This window comes from Salarias fasciatus, assembly GCF_902148845.1.
Source record: "Salarias fasciatus chromosome 7 unlocalized genomic scaffold, fSalaFa1.1 super_scaffold_4, whole genome shotgun sequence".
Lineage (NCBI taxonomy): Eukaryota > Metazoa > Chordata > Actinopteri > Blenniiformes > Blenniidae > Salarias > Salarias fasciatus.
In genome coordinates, this window is record NW_021941229.1 from 16961905 (window position 1) to 16982187 (window position 20283).

The 20283-nt window shown below is 41.8% G+C and overlaps 1 protein-coding gene across 1 annotated transcript in view; it reads left to right on the plus strand.

Annotated features, from left to right (window-relative positions):
• hcn1 (hyperpolarization activated cyclic nucleotide-gated potassium channel 1) overlaps nucleotides 1–20283 on the plus strand; it is a 65040-nt gene that overhangs the window by 40509 nt on the left and 4248 nt on the right. The window contains exons 5-7 of the mRNA XM_030085463.1: nucleotides 4549–4695; nucleotides 8417–8657; nucleotides 15165–15329. Of these exons, the coding sequence (XP_029941323.1) occupies nucleotides 4549–4695; nucleotides 8417–8657; nucleotides 15165–15329 (553 nt within the window). The remainder of the gene's footprint in view (nucleotides 1–4548; nucleotides 4696–8416; nucleotides 8658–15164; nucleotides 15330–20283) is intronic.

The following is a 20283-nucleotide window of genomic DNA, read 5'->3' on the forward strand; positions in this document are numbered from 1 at the left end:
AGATAAAAAGTGACGAAAAGTGAATTGCAAAATCGTTAAGTTTATTCGGGGACATAGATACACACACATACGCACACACACACACACGCACACACACAAAAACAACACTACTTTGATGCACAAAGTACAAATGATTTATCCTGCACGGGGGAGGTTGTTGTCGTAATTCTTATCGGAGCAGAGTCACCTTGGCTATAACGGGACATGCTAAAATACCAGTTCATTAATTTACACCTTGTTTATGGAAGCATTTAGCTGTTTTCAATTTGCGTATGATGGCCTGACCTTGCCGGCTGCTTTCACGGTCAATCCCATGTCGAGACAACAGCCTTCGTGCTTTTGCTGCAGGACTGTTTTGCACAACACTTTAAACTTTTCATTGCGATTGTTGTGCATGGATTGCATATGTTTTGCACAAGTGCCACAGCCAGTCATTTTTATGCATTTTTATCCAGAAACACAAACGCAACTGTAATCACGTGATTGATCATAAACCGTCGCATGCCTAACAGGGTTCATGACAGCAGGTCGCCCACAGCGAACAAGAGCACCATTCGAAGTCGCTGTTTGAAATGGTGACATGCCTCTTTCCCAGTGTGTGATGTACATCTGCTCCACAGCAAATGTGCTTAATCTACATCCCATTTCATCCCCTCAACGTCCCTGCAGGCATTGAACTGACAGCTCTGAGGGCCGCGGATGCCATGTTCGTGGTAACGGAGCCCCAGTGTGCAGCCAAGCCGAGGCCGGGCCGACTTGCTGCATGGCTGTGCATATCAGTGGAGCAGGCTGCGGAGCAGCGGGGATGGCTTCAGGGTGCTGGGCCTCCAGTCATTTCATCTATCACTGCCACAGCTGGAAGGGGAGCAGAGCGGTGTGGATATGAGGCTACAATTATCTATGAGCAGAGGATGTTTTGACAAGGGGTTGATGAGGAAAAGGGAACTGAATTATATGATTGGAAAAAAAGAAGAAAAACTCGAACTTTGATCGACCATCATAGCATTTGGGAAGGCTCTGGTCTCCACTGTCAGTCTAATCTCCCCTTGAAATGCGTTGTTGATCAAAACACAGTGAAGAAGTTGCAGAGCCAGTTGAATTCATTATAAAATGGGATGAACTGACTGCTTCCCTCATGGGTTTAAACCTGGGGTCCCATGAATACATTGAGGCTTTGGTGCACTCAAGTGTAAAAGACTGTTTCTGCTTTTTTTTTTTTTTTCCCCGTATTTTTGATGTTTGCGTTACACAAGTTTCTGAATTTAAAGGAATGGCTTGAGACTTTGCACAATACGCTTTTTTGACAGACGATTAGGGGATTAGGCGACAGTCAGCAGCTGTTAGTTTAGTGCTGAAAACAGGGTGAAACAGCAAGCCTGGCTCGACCGTTTTAGCTCTCCATTTCTAAAATGATTCGTAGATGTAACTCCCCTCGTGTCCTGCTGACAGTTCTAATAATTTCCTTGCTTTTTCGTTTTTTCCATTACATTTCATACCATGCAAAAATGCTTATGAGATGGAAATACGATGCCATTTGAATCCACCGTCCTCTGGATGACACGTGTGTGTAAAATCAATTTCTGCTGCATCAAAATCCATTTGAGCCCATATGAAGAACGTAAATGTTTCCATCCTGTCACTCTAATTGTTATCCCTTTGTAAATCGCCCTTCTTATCTCAGGACGTTCTGATAAAATAGGAGTTTCATTAGATTACGCCAAGAATGTATACAGTAGGTAAACACATAATTCTATGGGAATATTTGATTTTGCAGACAAGGAAGTACTCCAGTGCCGAACTATATCAACTAAATGAACTAAATATGACATCGACAAGAGGAGAAGTGAGTTCATTTTGTGTCCACTCTGAGCCTTTTCTTATAAAGAGAAAAGGACAGAGAGAAAAACGCAGATGACGCTGCGCCAGTGATAAAAATTGCTCTATTAAAATCTACCTGAATTAGCCAATAAAAGTGCAAATGAAGGGTTGTGTTAAAATGAAAGTGAGTCATTGCATTGTTGTGACATTAAACTTGACATGAAATTTAGTCGGAGGCCACACAACGTCACTTGCTGCCCCACCTTCACGGCACCTGGGTTCAAAAGGCCTTGCGAGAAGCCACTGCGGGCACTCTTCAACTTCTACCGTGTGAACTCAAAATAAATCAATTTCCCGCAAACAAAACCCTCGGTCCCTTATCGCCCTCCCACAGCTGGGAGGGGAATCAATGAAGGAGCCATTGTGACTCCAGTGTCTTTTTCTCTCGCTGACAAATTCTCTTTTTGTGGGTCCGCTCGCACGGCGCTGGTCAAAGAGCCGGCCGCCGGGACCGGGCCGGCCCACCTCGCAGCTGCTGCTGCCGCTCACCCACTCGCTCTACTACGATTACCAGAGGCGGCGAGAGACTCGGCTTGTTTTCAGGTGTCAGAACAGAGAGCTGAATGGGAAGATTGTTTTCGCCACCCTGCCTGTGGAAACACTGAGAAAAAAAGAAAGAAACAGATCAAAGTAAAGCAAACATTTCTCTTCTTTCTGTAGTTCAGTGTGTTCGTCCTTCTTGGTTACTGGCTGCATCGCATGAAAATCTTCCATAAAGCGATGCCGGCTCAGTAAAAATATTCACCATCTGCCTAGGTTGCTGATGAGGACATAAAATATATTTTTTTCCTTTTTTATTATCACCTATTAAACATGAAACTTTCAGCGCTTACTTATAAACTGCTCCATTACAAAGCAATTCTGAATAACCTTAACACCACAATATTAGTTTTAGTTTGTTTTATAGAAAAAACCATGAACTTTAAAAATATAAAACAATTCAGGTATGTTGTCATAGATTTTTGCGACAGCCATTCGCTTTATTCATCGTTTTCAGCACTGCCTGACTCATGCAAGGTCATTTAGAAATAACTCAAAGCTTTCAAAATGCCCTTGATCTTTCCAATGAACTGTGTTATCGTTATAATTATCGTTAAATCATCAGTGCAGCCGATGTATGGTACATTATGTTTGGGTGGAACTTTATTTGGATTTCAAGACGCGATAACAGGCAATTAAAGTGGAAAAAGTCCACTAAAGTTGGACAATCTGTTTAAACTCAACTAGAATTTCTTCACACGTTCGACTCCTGTGCCTGGAGAGAAAGACGATCACAGTCACACTCGGGCATTTTAGAGTCACCAATTAACAAACCCATGTATTTGGATTGAGTACCAGTCTAAAGCCAAAACATGCCCAGAGATAACATGCAGCCTGCACCCAAAGGACCCCAAGCCCGGAATCACACTGTGTCTGAGGCTAAACTCTCCTCCACTTTGCGAGGTTAAAAATAATAATGATAATCCTTATTTATGTAGCGGCTCTCGTGGGCAAAGTGCAACTCAAAGTGCTTTCAAATAAAATGTGAAAGAAAATCATTAAAAGGTTATTTAAAGGTCAACATTAAAATGCTTATAGAAGATAAATCTGCAGTTCAAGATTAGGATGGTATTAAAACCTTAATGCTAAAACCAATGGCAAGAAAATTAGTCTTAAACCATTCTTAAAAATGCCTGAATTTTCTTCTGTCGTTTGTACCAAAAGACTCCAGCATTAAAGAAAAAAAAAAAAGCTGCTTCACCAAATCTCAAAAGGTCAAAGGTCTCCATCTAGTGTTTTGATGAGATGCCGGAGAACAGTACTTTATCATTCTACATATTGTAAATATCCTGGTGAAATTCTCGGGTTACTTCGTGACCGTCTAATTTCTCGTCGGTGTAAATGTGAGCGTGCCTGACTGTCCGCCTCTGCGTTCGGCCTGTGACGGACCGGCGGCCTGTACCCAGCTGTCGGCTGGGATCGGCTCCAGCCCTCCATGACCCTGGATTTGATAAAGTCGTAGGAGAAGGGAGAAAGGTCTTGATCTTTTGTAAAATGCTTTAAAATGACTGTGTAGCTATGAAAGCGAATCAGCTCCATCCCGGCACCACCGCTGGTTATATAAAGCACGGTAGAAGATGAATGAATCAATTATGTATTCATATTACTTAGTTTCTTCAATATAAAATGAGTACAACAAAATCCTACGGAGAAATTATGAAAATAATTACCACCTCAGTTACGCAGTCTGTTTGTTTTCATCGTCTATCTCTTCAGGTTATCAGGTATACCGTGCTCGTTCCTGTTAGATCATGGCTCGCTTGCCCATTAGGGCTTGGTTTCGTGCATGGGTGAGATAATCGGAACTGCTACCTTGGCCTGACATACCCCCGGGCCTTTACTTGTTCCTACTTTCCTTCACCACCTGCCTCCCTCGCTCTCCCTCTCCCTCGCGCGGAACCAGGACATGGCCCTGTGACTGTGCGAGAGCACGGCTTGTCCTCAATACCGACGCAGATACGCACTCTGCGCGGTTCTGCGCAGCTTTGCTGTTTTTCAAAGGTGTACTTGAAAACAGCACTTTTTTTTTTCTTTTTTTTTTTTTCCCTCTGCGCTCATTGTGGGATTGCTTGAAAGAACGGACACGTCCTCGCCTGAACTGATCCATCTGCTTTCTTTCGCCCCGTCTAGTACAAGCAAGTGGAGCAATACATGTCCTTCCACAAGCTTCCGGCGGACATGCGGCAGAAAATCCACGACTACTACGAACACCGCTACCAAGGCAAGATCTTCGATGAGGACAACATCCTGAGCGAACTCAACGACCCGCTCAAAGAGGTGAGACGGCTACTTTCTCTGGACCCGCACTTATTCAGAAGCTTTGTCTCAGGAACATAAACATATTCAGACTTCCCGTTTGAGGGCTTTGATGTTATTTTTAGAACAAGTGAAAAATAACATTAAAAAGTGCCTGACAGGTACGTGCCACGTAGTTTTTTAAAATTTTTTTTGAAGTATTTATTCCCTGAAGATAGGCAATGACTCTTCATTTGGCAACTCTGAGAGCGTAGCAGCTGAAACCGAGACACCAGCACCTGTCGACGCACCCCTCAAGGTCGAGCGAATGGATTCTCCTCAACGTCCTGAGCGAACTAGAGTCAGTGTTCAACAAGACGTGAAAATATTCAGCGTGAAAACATCTCCTGTGAATCACTTTGACCCGTGCTAAATACTGAAAGTGTAAAGGTACGCAACAACACAGCAAGTGTACCTTTTTCACGCGCCGTGCGAAGTTTGGCGTCAAGTAAGAGAGCAAGTTTTGAGTTCTTGGCTGACCTCCTGGTATCAGCGCATTACACGGGTAATTATGCTCAGTGATATTGAGAGTGCAGAGGAATAAAAAGCAAAGCAAGCGTAGAAAATCACGACCATCTCTCATGTAGCCCCATTAAGTCACCTTGCACGGCGGAGCGCCGCGGCGCACGGAGCCGCCGCGACGCTCCCACGCTCGCACAAAAGAAGGTACAGGGATTTAAAGCCGCTAAACTTATAAGACAGAAAATCCTACAGGCTTACTTCTGTGTGTACTGCGGGCAAAAGTTAGGAATCTGCAGCCAGACAGCGTCGCACCACTAGACCTCTTCCCGTGAGAGTGTCAGGTAAAAGCAAACTGAGTCACACTAGCACAAAAAAAAAGGGACACTAAAACAGATAAATGGCTTGAAGATGTGTCAGCAGTCTCTTCTTCCCAAAGAATAAGCAGGTTAAATCACAGAATCGGGTCACCTGAAGGGTTGAAAGAGTAAGGAACATGTCATCACAGTAACAGTAGTATAAAGAATGTAGCTGTGGGGAAAAATGTATTGTTTTTATAAAGAATATAAACCATGATATAATAACTTAAGATCAGCTAGCTATCCAGGGCCGATCTCGCTGGATAGAGCCGAGGTGGCGACCTGGTGGCGACTCGATTCTCCACGAAAATTTCTGAGGTCTTCTGTTCTTCCTAAATCCCTCCTTTAAAAACGAAGTCACTACGATTCTGCTTTCTGAAAGAACCTGCCTCCCCCAACCTCAATTTGTACAAGATTAGACTAAAAGCAACGGTACAGTATAAAAACCATAGTAAATTTCAGCCTAATCAATTAGCTACAGCTAAATGTGTCAGCGTGACACGACTAATGGTGCTCCCTCTGTTGTCGCAGAGGGGGCATATTTTATCCACTGTGGTTACTCTGCTGGCTGCTGCTGCAAAGTGGTCATAAGTTTTGTTTTTAGAGATAAAGCCAGGGGATTGAGAGCTTTTTTTGTCCTTCAGTCAGGAATCAGTTAATGCAGCTGTAAAGCTGACTAACGTCAGTAGGGGCCAGATGTATTTCGGGCAGACAGACTCACAGTGAGATACCTGAGTCAGGCTGATTGCCCCTGAGTGCCGGCTCCTTCTAAAACAGAAAAAGCTCACAGGTCAATTTGGGATCAGAATCAACTCCACTCCGCAGCTCTCAGACAAGCTAAGAATCCAAAATCAGCTAAAGTACTCTTAAAACTGATTTTGGTGTGTCATCTATCATGAGTCTTGCGTAAGTTTATCAAACAGACATGTAAGAATGTCAGCAGCCTGTGACATGAAAGTCCTGCTTTAGTAGATTAAACAAAGCTAAAATTAACTTTATTTTAAATGTCTACTGTGATGCCAAAATCGTGAAATTTATCTTCCCCGGAGCCCCCTGCAGGCTGCTCTTCCTCCCGATGCACTCCGTAGAAATCACCTTGTAGCCTTCCAGTGAATCTGAACCTGCTTCAGACAGGTAATCCATCACAATGAACCATTCGATGCCGTTATGCAGCTGTTTGGAGGGAGTGCTTAAAAAAAAAAACTTAACCTTTGTTGTTGCATTCAAGGACTCTGCAATGGCAAGCAATTGATTTGTAGTTGGTAAAAAGCATTTCATTAATCAGCTTCTGCGATAGATTTGTTTTTGGTACAAAGAACACAAGGAAACAAACACTTTGGAAAGGGAGTAACGGGTTGTTTCAGGAAAAATACTGCCGAACACACATGCATACACAATTAATGCTTTTTAATGGGACTCTTTTTTTTTGTTTGTTTAGGAGCAAGATTTTTAAAATATTTTTCTCTCATTTTTTTTCTTTAGTGCGTAACTAATTTCTCCTCCAACAGCAATGTTGAAATGCACAGCTTATTTCTGGGAGCCTGTTTCTGTCATGTGATATTCTTAGACAACGGCCTTTATCTGATCGTGACATTATCTTCATGCATGTATACGCATTTATCAGATTTCTTCAGTTTTATTCACATCGATGAAAAACGGAGCTGCAGAAGACAGAAGTGACTTATTCACAGCATGAGTGGAGCAGAAAGACAAATATAACATGCAGCAGTTAAAAGTTGATGAAGAGCTTCGCCTGGAGTGAAGAGGAGATAAATTTATTGTTTAAAGGATGTTAACAATAAAGCCATACGTGTCACTATCTTGACGGTCAGATGTTTGAGAAAAAAAAACATCGATGTTCGCTCTCCAAAACAAGAATCCACTACATGATTTCCAAAGAAGCCTCTGTTTTTACTGAAACAGTGCTTCACCCAGTGGACAAATTATAAACAACGTTTCCTTATGTTGAGATAAAAAGGAAAAAAAAACAAACTAGTTAATGTCGTCTGTGTCATTTACACGTTGCAAGGTCATCCGCAAACCGGATTTAACGTCCACAAGGGCCAAATGTTTGGCTCGAAACCGACTTTCAAATTGCAGTAACTCAGAACAGTATTGTTAGATACAGGCATTTGGCAGCGAGCGAGGTAAAATATGCAAACAGCGGCCTCTTTATGACCGAGTAGCCAGACAGCTCTATCTGTTCCCTCCCCTCCCCCTCTTCCTTTACCTCCGTCTCCCTGCCTCTTATTCTCTGCCAACAAATCTTTAAATAGGCATAGCCAAAGATTGTTTCCCCATGAGGAATCCTGGCTGGGCATGAAAACTGCTTACTACCTAATTCATTAGTTCTGGTGCATGATTAAGGTCAGAACCCCCCGTGGCATCGGTGACACCGGCATCTGAGGTTGAACTCTTTGCATCGCGTTTCATTGCGGCCTGCGCGCGTCACAGAGATTGCTTGTCTTTTTTTTAATGTCCCGTTGTCACTGGAGGAGAGCTATCCCTCATGCGGGGTCAAAAACACACCACCGCAAATGCCAAGTGCCCCCGCTCTCCATCTGCACAGCAACAGAGATGTGTGGGTAAACAGACAACAAGCTCCTAATCTCCTGCTGGGTCCGAGGGGACAGGATGAGACCGGAGAGATGGCCTGCAGCCGGCACCAGAGGGCAAACTCATCAGGATCCGACATGTCTGCCAAAAAGTTTCTTCTCAGGAGAGATGGGAAGTGCTTTAGAAGTATTAGGGATAAAGAAGCAATATGCATCCAATTCATAGGTTTATGTTGATGTTTTCTCCAAACTCACTGATGCTCATTTTTTCAGGTTTCAGGTGGAAATAAGTTCATTTTTTGTGATTTTTTTTTTTCTCCCCTTCAACAGGAAATCGTGAACTTCAACTGCCGTAAGCTTGTGGCGACCATGCCCCTGTTTGCCAACGCCGACCCCAACTTCGTGACGGGGATGCTGAGCAAGCTGAAGTTTGAGGTCTTTCAACCCAACGACTACATCATCAGAGAAGGCACCGTCGGGAAGAAGATGTACTTCATTCAGCATGGCGTCGCCAGCGTGATCACCAAGTTCAACAAGGAGATGAAGCTGACTGACGGATCCTACTTTGGGGGTAAGAACAACAGAACAGAGATTGGAAATTAAATTTGTTTAGTGTTGATTTACATCCTTTTATCGATTCAACATCAAAATAAAAGCATGAATTCCATATGTTCGTGCTGGCATGCTGCCACAAAAACATTCCTCACAGTCATGATCATACATTTATAAGGTAAGACGTGGGACTCGCCCAGGGCTTTGTGTTTGAAGCCGTTTGAAGTGAAGTTATTGTAAATGTAGACTCTCATTAACCAGTGTTGGACGTTAGTCAGCTTCTGCGGTTACATAACCACTCATCTGGTTGCTGGAGTGGGCCAAGGCGTGGATCAGGCATCCCTGAGGACACACAGAGGTCACCCTCTCCCCCGTCACACACAAATGCACATGCATGAACTCTTCTCTCCCTCCATACGTCCCCGCTGCGCTTGGCGCAGACTGAAAGCAGCAGCTATGGACGTTTCTTCTGAGTCACATCAGGAGCGATTCCCTCTCTCCCCGTCCTCTGCTGTGCTCTCGCTCTCTGTCTTCCGCTGCTGTTCTCGGCACAGGTCCCGTTCTCTTTCAGAAGCATTACGGGTATCATTAATTTTTAAAAAGTCAAATGTAATTTCATTGCACGTTGTTTACTCCCGCAAAAATCTGCAGGCAGACACCGTCGTGTCTGTGTGAAAGGAAAGCAAAGTTTCCTATTTTAGAGGTTCTTGCATATTTTATCTCCCGAGTTCATCCCCACTATGGATGGAGGCTGAGGAGTCTAAGAATACCTTCGCTTTGGTGTGTCTGTTGCATGCAGCTCATGTCTCACAGGCGAGCTGAGGAAGGCAGCGAATCCAAAAAGAAATGAGTCGTCTTTTTTTTTTTTTTTTTTTCCTGCCTGTTCAGGATCGCTGTCGTACATCCTCTCATCATGCCACTCCATTTGCAAAGCTATCTGCTTTAAATATCCACAGGAGGAAGGCATCCGAGGTTCAGTGTGGAGGGACTGCAGCAGTTGCACAGCGGCTGCACTTCCTGTTTGTTGAGACGTCCTCCGGGTTATTGCGACAGAGAGCAGGTTGAAACGTCAAACGTCTTTGTTCCCTCGACCAATGAGAAACTATACCAAAAGATTTAAGTTTGCAGAAAGAAGGAGATGACACTGGTTATTATATCCACTTTTTTTGCTTGACAGGTCAAAATAAAGAAAGGAATAGTTGATATTACCTCATAAAGATTTTCATCATTAATTTACCTCAATACTATATTTTTCACTCCATAATTTCATTGTATTTTCAGAGTAAATACCTTAAGATAGTTAAAAAAAAAAAATGTTTAGCATCCAGCTACATTCTGTATAGTTTTAGCTACAAAAGCATAAATTGCTAAAAAAAAAAAAAGTAATTTTTTTAGAATAGTAGTCTGTCTTAAACATAAATAAACAGGCAACATATATCTCGTATTGCTTGAAACGGATTCAGTCCGCTATTAAATTGTTTATCTATTTATCATGTAAGTGACCATATATGGTCATATCCATTTTTTCAGTCTCGTTTCTATAAAGCTCATCATTATAATTAAATAACAGCTACAATCGACATCGACCGTCTGAAAATGCTGTGAAGCATTTTTGCAGGACGTTGGTACCTTGTGTTCAGGATGAGATGCCCTGATAATGAGAGCTCATTTTGACATCCTGGAAGGATCGTCACAGTAATTGTTATTTTGCACATGGTCCCGACCTTGTGCATTGAAATGCATTAATATCCAAAGTTAGCTTTTTTTTCTTCAATCAATTGGAATCTCTTTCACAACCAGACGTGCAGCTCAGGTCAGCTGATTTGACTCAGAGAGGGAACCCCAACCGGGCTCGACGGAGAGAATATAGAGTTGATGACGTGTCGTATTAGTGCAAAAATACCTGGGGACTAAAAGAGAGGAGAGCAGTGGGTATGCACTTAATGCATTAAGAAGTTTCAGCAGCAGCTTAATCTGAAAACAGCATAACTAAGGTGTATAATGCAATTATATTTGAAAAATGTTTCAATTACTTGGGAAAAACTCTCAACGTTTAACCCTGAAGACTGACCCCTAGTGGCAATATTTATGAAGCTGGAAACGCTTCTCTAATGTGCGTCGGGATTTTAGATGGCCATCTTCAACTATTTAAGTATTACAGCTTGCTTCTGTTGGGCTTCCACGCTGTGCAGAGGTTTAGACAAAAAAACAGCACAGTCCACATTTATTTTGAAATAGAGAGAGGTCATGAGGGCATTTAGAAGTGGAAAAATATGGGGGAAGATTTCCAGTGAAACCATTTAATTAAATTCCGTAGAACTTGCATGAACAATACAGAACACACAGGACATGTTTTCATCAAAGGGACTGTTTAATCCTTTAATTACATGACGTGTGTGGGTGCTGTATTTGTCCAAAAAATAAAGGAAGCCCTGCTCGTTTGGCTGTGTTCTGCTGCTGCCCGCCACCTGCTGTTGCCTTCTGCCCCGCTGGTATTTTCACCAATTTGTACGGCATTAGTAGATGAGCCCTGAGTCGGGAGCAGCTGGCTGTGCCGGGCACCTCGCTCTTTCTCCTGTTTCCCGTATGATTCACGCTCGCCTCGCAACCAGGCCGACCCGTGCCTCGCATGGAGAATCAGTGAGGGGGACTGAGGCGGCAACGCAGAGCAGCGGAGAGGGGAACAATACCGAGCACTGCCACAGGAAACTATTTAGCATAGCAATGAACAGGACATCCAGGAGGACAGCGGGTCACAAAACACCTCCAGCCATGGTCAGCGGCGCACCTGCATGCTAACCAGGGATCGTAGTAATCAACCTTGGACCCGAGTGGAAAACATTACACGTCGGGATCTCACACTTCTGCAGCAAAGACACTAAAGCTGAGGGTCTTACGGGTCTATTGTAGGAGGACAGTGGCAATTCAGTGTCTTCTTAGTCCCACTTTTATAGGGAGTGCATAAGATGGGGGAACCTGGGGGAGACGGTTGCCGTGAGAGTACGTGTCACATGGAGTGATGGCAAATTATCCACAATGCCCCGGGGGTCGACTGTGATGCTTTGTGACAAGGCAACAGACACGTGTCAAAAAGCATCACAGGAGGTGTTAACAGGCCTCTGACTTCCACGCAACATCAAGACTCTCCAGGTGACAGGGATCATATTTCCAGAGAGTTTTTTAAAAAAAAAAACCTCTGTTCAAGCTTTTACATCAAACAAGTCCATGAAATATTAAATATTGTAAAGATATAGTTCACTTTCAAAATGTGAGGAGATATTTGACTATGTGAAAGCATCTATGAGGGGTAACTGAATTCTAACCAGTACTTCATTCTTTTTGTTATGATTCCTTCTTGAAATTTTAAGGGGAAAAAAAGTGTTCAGTCAGTCTTTGTGACTCTCACTGTAAAGTGGATGGCTGGAAAATAAAGTCCATGTTCTTTGACTGCCAGCAACCACAGAAAAGGTCACACAATCTTGAGGGATTCACTGATCCTCACCAGCATTTAGGCCTGGCGTTGTTATCAAGTCAACCGAAAGAAGATGGAGTATAGCTGAACATTCTGATGGACGTATGTACAGCCCGTATGTAAAGACAGTCTGAAAATTCTTTATTTTTCTCTCTCATGGGTGGTTTTCATGCACTGAAACAGTGATAAATAGTGTTGAGTGCAGCCTGGTGGATTGAATAGGGTGCAGCATTAATGAATACCTGATACTCCAGAAAAACTCAGTTCAATGGGTGTATATGAATAGGTTTTTGGCTACATGCCTGAATGGAAGTCTGCAGCGAGCATGGATTCAATGAATATTCATGCTTTATTCAGAAGCTGAATAAATACTGCATGATTATTTTTTTAAGCTCTTACAGGTTTTGAAAGAAGTGGCTGAAAATAGGGTGGAAAACATGACATAAGATAGTTTTTAAGGTGTGTTACATCAAATGACAAACTTCGATTAGCCCATGTTATTGAGAATACACTTGTTAACCCAGTTTTCTTGAAATGTCCAAAATGGTAATTCGGTTACTAGTGGGAGAGATTACAAAGAAAAACTTAATTAAAAGAGTTATAAGATTTGTGTACTTGTACTTGTGTTAATAATAATAAAAAAGAACAATTATTGTTCTCCTGGTGAAATTAAATTATGCCATTGTGTGGGTACGCCGAGGGCTTGATTGGCACTATGATGTTTGAGTTACTTTTTAGCAGAGCGCTCGTCATTTGCGTTGATTCCTTTCTGCCTCCCACTGGTAGAACAGGCAGTTCTTGTAAAATATTCACTCTTATGTTCATGTCACTGCAGACAAGATTTGGCATACATATTCCTCACAACCTCAAGTCCCAAGACTGTTTATGATCTGAGGAAAAATTCAAACTCCGATAGAGCAGAAATGGAGAGATTTTCACCCACAACGCTGATTGTTACAGTACCCCTGAGGATCTTTGCAGCATAACCATTCAGTCTGAGTCCAGATTTAATTCCAGGTCACGTGTTTATAACCATTCAGAAACACACGGTAACACTGAAGAACGGCCAAAAATAGAAAGTTGAAGTTATCTGAGACAAAGAAACAGTTCTGCAGCCACAAAGCAAAATCAATCCAGATGGACTGAATACATTAATCGTCAGGTTTTTTTCCTCTTTTCTGACGTGAATACAACAATATGAAACCATTTGTGGAGATGCGACAAATAACTTAATCATGTTTTGACTTTTTTGTGATGTATTGTTCCCACTGAATCGAAGAGGGAGCCCAAATTTTACTGTCAGCATGTGAACTGTTTTATGGTTCTGTGTGTATGTGTGTGTGTGTGTGTGTGTGTGTGTGTGTGTGTGTGTCGTATCTCTTTGAAATGGCGAATCTACCAACTCAGAATTTTACTCCCCGTTTAAACTGTACACCATCAATCCAAATTTAGCTCCATGACAGGGAGCAATTAGGGGGGGATCAGTTATTTTCAAGTCGCCCACTCAACCTTTCTGAGACCCGAGCCACTTGCTGTTCTGTCTCAAGTAACACGTTAACACGTTCACCTCTGCAACGCCGCCGCCTGTCATTGGAAACACAGCATGTTTTTATTAACACGGCTCAGCGTTCCCATCAGTCTCCTCTTCTCCCCGTCGTCGGTGAGGTTATATGTAACACTACATGGGTCTTTCTGTCGCTTCCTTCTTCGCTCGGTGTGTCTTCTCGTGTTGACAGAGGTACGGCTGGAAGGGAAGCTTTTTTTCCATTTTACCAGCACTAACACCTTATTCACACCCACAGTTTGAGAGTGTTGCTCGCACATCTCGCACGCTCTGTGCTCTATTTTCATGACGGCTCACGGCAGAGCCAAGAAAGATCACACCATAACAAGTTAACATTTAGCGATTTAACGAAGAAGGAAATTGCGCTTTAGACTGGACAGGAGTGCAGATGTGGGCGGAGGTTGAGCCGCTTCAGGAGATGAAAACGAAACGAGAAGAAACGGAGGAGGGATCAAACAATCAATGAACAGGGAGGCGATGTTTGGAGAGAATTGTACTTTTTTTCTGCCCGCGTTAGATCAGATGCCGCTGAATGTCAGATGTCTCATCACATCTCACCTCCCAGCCGCGCGTTTTCATTTTGTTGCTGCCAGCTGAATAAATGCGGGGAATCTGAGTTGGTGTTTGCATTGTTTTCCTACATCTGCTGACACGGGGCCGCTTCTGGACTGCAGAGAGAAATGTTTACCCTGTTGTCTTTTACTTCAGTAGCAGCATTGATACCAGGAGTTCTCCCTCTACACTGATACTAATAAGTGCAAACCTATTAGCGTTTACATTTTGATTTTTATTTGGACTATTTTGGGTGGATTTTTTGTTTTTAACTGTCAAACAGGCTTTAATGTTTGATGGTTTGAGGCTTACATTTTAAAGTTCCCAGTGTCCTGCATTTGCTTTAAAATGAGCATGTTTTTCAGCGTTGTGTCCGCACTCTTAATTATACAGATTCAACACGAACTAGAAAGAAGTTGCCTTCCATGTAATTATCAGATTTAAAGGGGCCTGCAGGGTTAATTTTGATGCATGCTTTATGCTATTATTCACTTCACTTCCTGTCATGTCAGAGGCAGGAGTGCCGCGACGCTTTGAAATCCCTGTTTAGTTATACGTTACATCGGAGAAGTAAGGCGTCGCGTTGATGCTGTTACGCCTGACAGCTTTTTTTTTTTTTTCTCTCTCTCTTTCTTTAAAGCACAACTGAGTCCTGTATTGTATGGGCTTATTAGAACCCTTTAGAGGATGATGAATTATCTTGGCATAATGCAAGTGACAGTCCTGCTGATGGGCCTCTCATTTTATTTACATTCACATTAGCCTCCTGTACTCAAGGTTCATCTATATGATAATATGTGCTGTAATTACTGGGATGATTTCCCCTATGACCCCCCCCCGCTCAGTCATTCTGCATTTTACTTCTGTTTGTTCATTTGTCGTTTTTTTTAAAAAAAACTCTATTTTCCTCTGTCTCTCTCTCTCTCTTGTCCACACAGAGATCTGTCTGCTCACCAAGGGCAGACGGACGGCGAGCGTGCGCGCAGACACCTACTGCCGGCTCTTCTCCCTCTCCGTCGACCACTTTAATGAGGTGCTAGAGGAGTACCCCATGATGCGGCGCGCCTTCGAAACCGTCGCCATCGACCGACTGGACCGCATCGGTAAGGCCTTCCTTACATCTGTCTGTCCTGTCCGATTGGTCGACTCTCTTGCCTGTCATTGTGCCTTGTCTTTTATCAGTATTTGTTGGCCTCCTTTCTTCATAAAAGCATTGTGTCTGCCATCTTGTGCTGCATGACCTGTATGCTATCTTCTTCTTCCTTTTATTGTTTTTTTTTTTTAAACGTTTGTCTCTTTGTCTTTAACAAAAAAAAAAAAAAAAAAAATCTTCTAGAAATTTGTGTTGTAACCAGCATTAATCCTTCTAAAGAACCAAAGTAGCGTTTTGTGGTTGGATTAACTGGAAGGCAGTGCATGCCGCTGTCCGGGAGGGAGTCAGGTCGCCCCCTCGTTGGCTTGGTGTTGACCCCCCCACTGGATGTCAGCGAGTGGATGGAAGCTAACCTCACATGCATGTGTGTCTGGCCCTCTTTCCACTCATCTGCACTCCTGGATATGAGCAGCACCCCGCAACGTATCAGAGTTCTCAAAATCACCCAGGCACAAACCCCTTTGAAACAAAAAAAAAATAAAAGAAACCCACTAAGTGACAGGGCCAGGTGACAGGAAAGCTTTTAAAATCCTCACGTGCTTAAGGTGCAGCTTTTCTGGCTAAGAGTCTGTGTAGTTTTTATTCAGCTTTTCCCCATGTCATCAATATTTACTTGTCTGATAAGGAAATGCTTGTTACATGAATTTAACAGTTTGTTGTTGATTTAGAAAAAAAAAAAAAAATCCAATCTGACTTGGCGCAGATTAAAAAGGGGCACATGTATGGAACACAAACAGGGCATCAATTGGCTCCTTTGACCCTATTCTTCCACATTCTCTCACTTCTCTGTGTGCACATGTTCTGTTTTAATACTTTTCTGTGACCGCTATTTACAAACAAGCTTTTTAAAAGAAAAAATGTAGAGTAACAGTCAGGAACGCCGTCTGTGCAGAGAATGAGGTTTCACAGTGTGACCCGGCCTCAAGTTGGGTCATATTATTAGTCGCTCCAAGATCATTTCGAATATTACAATGACATCTTTAATCTATGTCTATCTAACCAAATTAATTCAAAATATCTCAAGGGCAACTTTCTAAAGCTCATTAGATCTGTTACAATTTCTTATGTAACATTATAGGATTATTTGAGCTTGGCTTGAAATAATGCAATAATGTTTCTTCTTTTTTTTTTTAAGATGCATCATTTATTAAGTTCATTTTCCACAGGCACAAGGCTTACATAGATATTTATTTGATCAAGTGTAGCCTCTTCATATAATTAAATTTTTTATTTTTGCGTCGTGGGTATAAGCTCTCTTATCTGATTGGCTGTCGTCTATTGGCATTTCAACGATCTGTTTGAAAACGAAATGCCTTCCTTCCATGGTCTGTAACGCAGAAACAGAAAAGGCTACAATGACGTTTATCACGAAAATGGTCTTTCACAGGAAGAAAGAGATCTCATCTGGTTTTATACACAGTTATATCTATTAGTCATATTATTATCATTCAATACGACTGCTGCACTGACAACTCAAGCAGCTTCTTAATACTAATCTCACTTCATAAATATGAAGGCAGCTTCTTGTCTACTTGCTATTTATGCTTGTCAGTGGTTCAATTTATGGAAGAGGCCATGACATTTTGCTCGATAGTTTCCATATTATGCTAATAAGATAAGTATAACAAACTAAAGTTGAATTTGCATAATAACAATGAGCCAGTTTTGTGTCGTATCAGTGGCTCAGCTTGCAGTCTGTATCTACATTTCTGTCAGTTATTGTGCTTTTCTTTCTTTTTTTTTTTCCTTTTCTTTTTTGTCGTGGCTTTGTATTTGTGTATTAGTTTGCCTGAGACAGGCGCGTCAATATTTGCAAATTGCTTTGTAACCCAAATGTTGACTCAACGCTGAAACGCCGTAGTGTCCAAATCAATCAGGATCCAACAAGTGTGTGTTACCACTGAGACATTTTCTCCCCACAATTACGTTCCTATGCAGTTTTATCTCATGTGAAGGTGGAGGAGTGTTGTTGCTTCAAAGACTGAATCGGATCTTGTTCCAATAAATCAAGTCAGAAAAAATAGATTTGTCTCTTTTTCGTAGGAGTAAATGAAAGTTAGTCACAGTGCAGTTGATGTAAAAGACCCCATGAAATGATCGTTCTGCCTGCACTGACAGGCTTTCAAAACCCGATCTCACTTTGCTACGACAAGCTAAACTGCATCATTTCAATTTTCAGGATGTTCTAAACCTAAAATAACTTTTGTTTTTTGTTTTTTTCCTGGCGTAATACTGTCATGGTCGTCAGTGATGTCTCAAATCATTCTCGATATAGTTTCTGTGCCCCATCAAGTGCGACAAATGAGCATTCGCCACTCCAGTCTGGCCCTCACTGATGCTGGGATTCTGCTCCAGCAGCTTCTGTACCTCTTTGCTGGACTCGGGGAACGATATCCGAGTCGTTCGGTCAAGAATTCTCAGTTGTCTCACGCCACTTCTGCACGACATTTGTGTGTCTGCCTGACAGTTGCCACTGCAACCACAACTTGATCTTGCGAACGTGTGTCGTGCAACATGCATGTGAACACAAACTTTACAAGAACGTCACACAAGCTGGCAACAAGTCCTTCCCAAAATAACGCCGGGAGTTTGTGTGACATCCTTGCAACATTTGTGCCGTGTACCTGAAGTACCGATTCACTGTCATGAATGGGGAAAAAACAGCTTCTAACTCTTGTATTTTCCTGAATTTCTATGCCTCCAAATAGTTGTCGCAGCACAGTGACACAGCAGCTTTTCTAATGCTGCGTTGCATAGAAACACATCATGCAGGTTTGCGTTGTGTTTCCACTGCACCAGCAGCAGTCACTGGGGCTTCAGGAATCGTCTTGAAAAGACGGAAATGTGGGACTTTATGACTGAGACATTGTTTCATGGGGTCTTGAAGGAAGAAGAAATGATCTTTTTTCACTATTTTACAAAAAAAAGAAAAATTTGGCCATGTTTACATTTAAAAAAAAAAATCTACTATGAAATGAAACAAGACACAAACCCTCATCTCTCACCTTTATGTCTTCCTACATTGTGTATAGTCAGGGGTCTCGAACCCCGGTCCTGGAAAGCCCCCGTCCTGCACGTTTTATTCCCTTCCTGCTTCAACACACCTGAAGCTGGTGACCTTCTTCAGCTCCCAGAGAGGAGCATTCAGGTGTGACAAGCATAAAACCTGCAGGACAGGAGCTCTCCAGGACCAGGGGCGGGGGCTGCTGCTGTATTGTAAAATCATTAAGTATCTGTAATTCAGTTGCATATGAACGTAATTGTTTTGGTTTTTTTTTTTTCCTTTTTTAATTCTAACGGACGGGCTAGTACAGTAAATTAAAACAATCCGAACAGATTTAATATGTAATTTAGTCGTTTTGTTTCACTGTGCCCTTCACAACATACTATATGCCCTTTAACCTCGACAGTCCTGATCTGCATTGGCCCTTTTTATGAGAACTGTCAGCCGAGTTGGCTTCTCACTGTAACTAAGTCTCGCAAAAAAAAAAAAAAAAAAAGCTGCCCACTCCGATTGAGTGATTTACATTTGATCCGTCCTTTCAGGCTAACCATGAAGGGGGTTTTGTCTCATACGAGGGAAGATACTTTGTCATGATCCGTGCTGGTTGTATCGTTTTCTATATATTTATGAAATGCATTTGGTTACATGCTTGTCTTGCTATTAAAAAAAAAAAAAAAAAGGAAAGAAAAAAAAGTAACCATGCTTTGAAACCAATAACGTGTTGCACATTTGACATTATCTTTTATCTATCTAAAAATTATTTGACCAGGAGTCCGTCTTGAGACGAGCTCATCTCGTTTTCAAGAGTGTCCTGGCCGACGAGTAGGCATCAGGTAAACACTTTATTCCAATTCCAGTATTCGAACAGGGGCAAAGTGAGGCTTGCTAAATGGATCCGGTCTCAAATTCATCCTCCAAGAGTTTGACCTCTTGCTGAAGGTTACATTAACTGTTTTAAATCCTGCATCAGTGACACATACCTCAAGTCACCCACACAAGTCCCGGCAGATATTTTGATGGACGATAAATATATTGAAAAAAAAAAAAAAAAAAAATACGGAGACAATCAAGGAAACAAAGAGATCTCATTCAGTGTTACATGTCATCTTTATTTTCCAACAGATTTCTTTTCTCCTAATAATCGACTGGATTATGAACACATACTCAGTCTTATCGACGTGACATTTTTATTTAATCTTTGAATCCTCTGTTCAAAGTGTTTTCACAAATGAAATCATGTCTGCAGATTAGTAAAAGCCTTTACTAATGCAATGCCACATACCGTTTTTGTACCATGCCAAGGTTTCATTTCATTATTTATTCATGTTTTCACCAAAGAGAGGGTTTGTTTCTGATTGTCTTACTTGGAACAACAATCCTGTCTCATAATTTAAAAAAAAAAAAAAAAAAAAAAGTGTTGTATATGGGTATTAACACATCTTCAGTCATGACATTTGGCTTAAACTTTGATTAAGATTATTTGATTTTAAGACATAAAGAGCAAAGAAAAAAAATCCCACTGTAGTTATTGTATCACATTTCATCTTCTGTAATAATTTGCTAATCATATCTAAAAGGGATGCCTGTGTGAAACAGTCCAGTTTATTCTTACTTCAGGTTTTGAGTGAAGTCAGACTGAAGGACATGTAATGTCTCTGTGAAGCCATGACTGCATCTGAACTTGTCTCTCAAAAGTTGTGTGTTTTATTCTTTTTCTAACTGTAGTCTTCATTTTATGTATGATGTTTGTTACGTTGTCATGGTATAGTTTGTTTTTTTTTATGTTTCTGTCCATGTGGATTTTGCTTTCAGACAGTTTTGTAGTGATTGTGTTTCGATTTTGATAAGGAATGAAGATTCATCACACGTTTAGTCTTTGTAAAATCTTTTGTGTTTTATT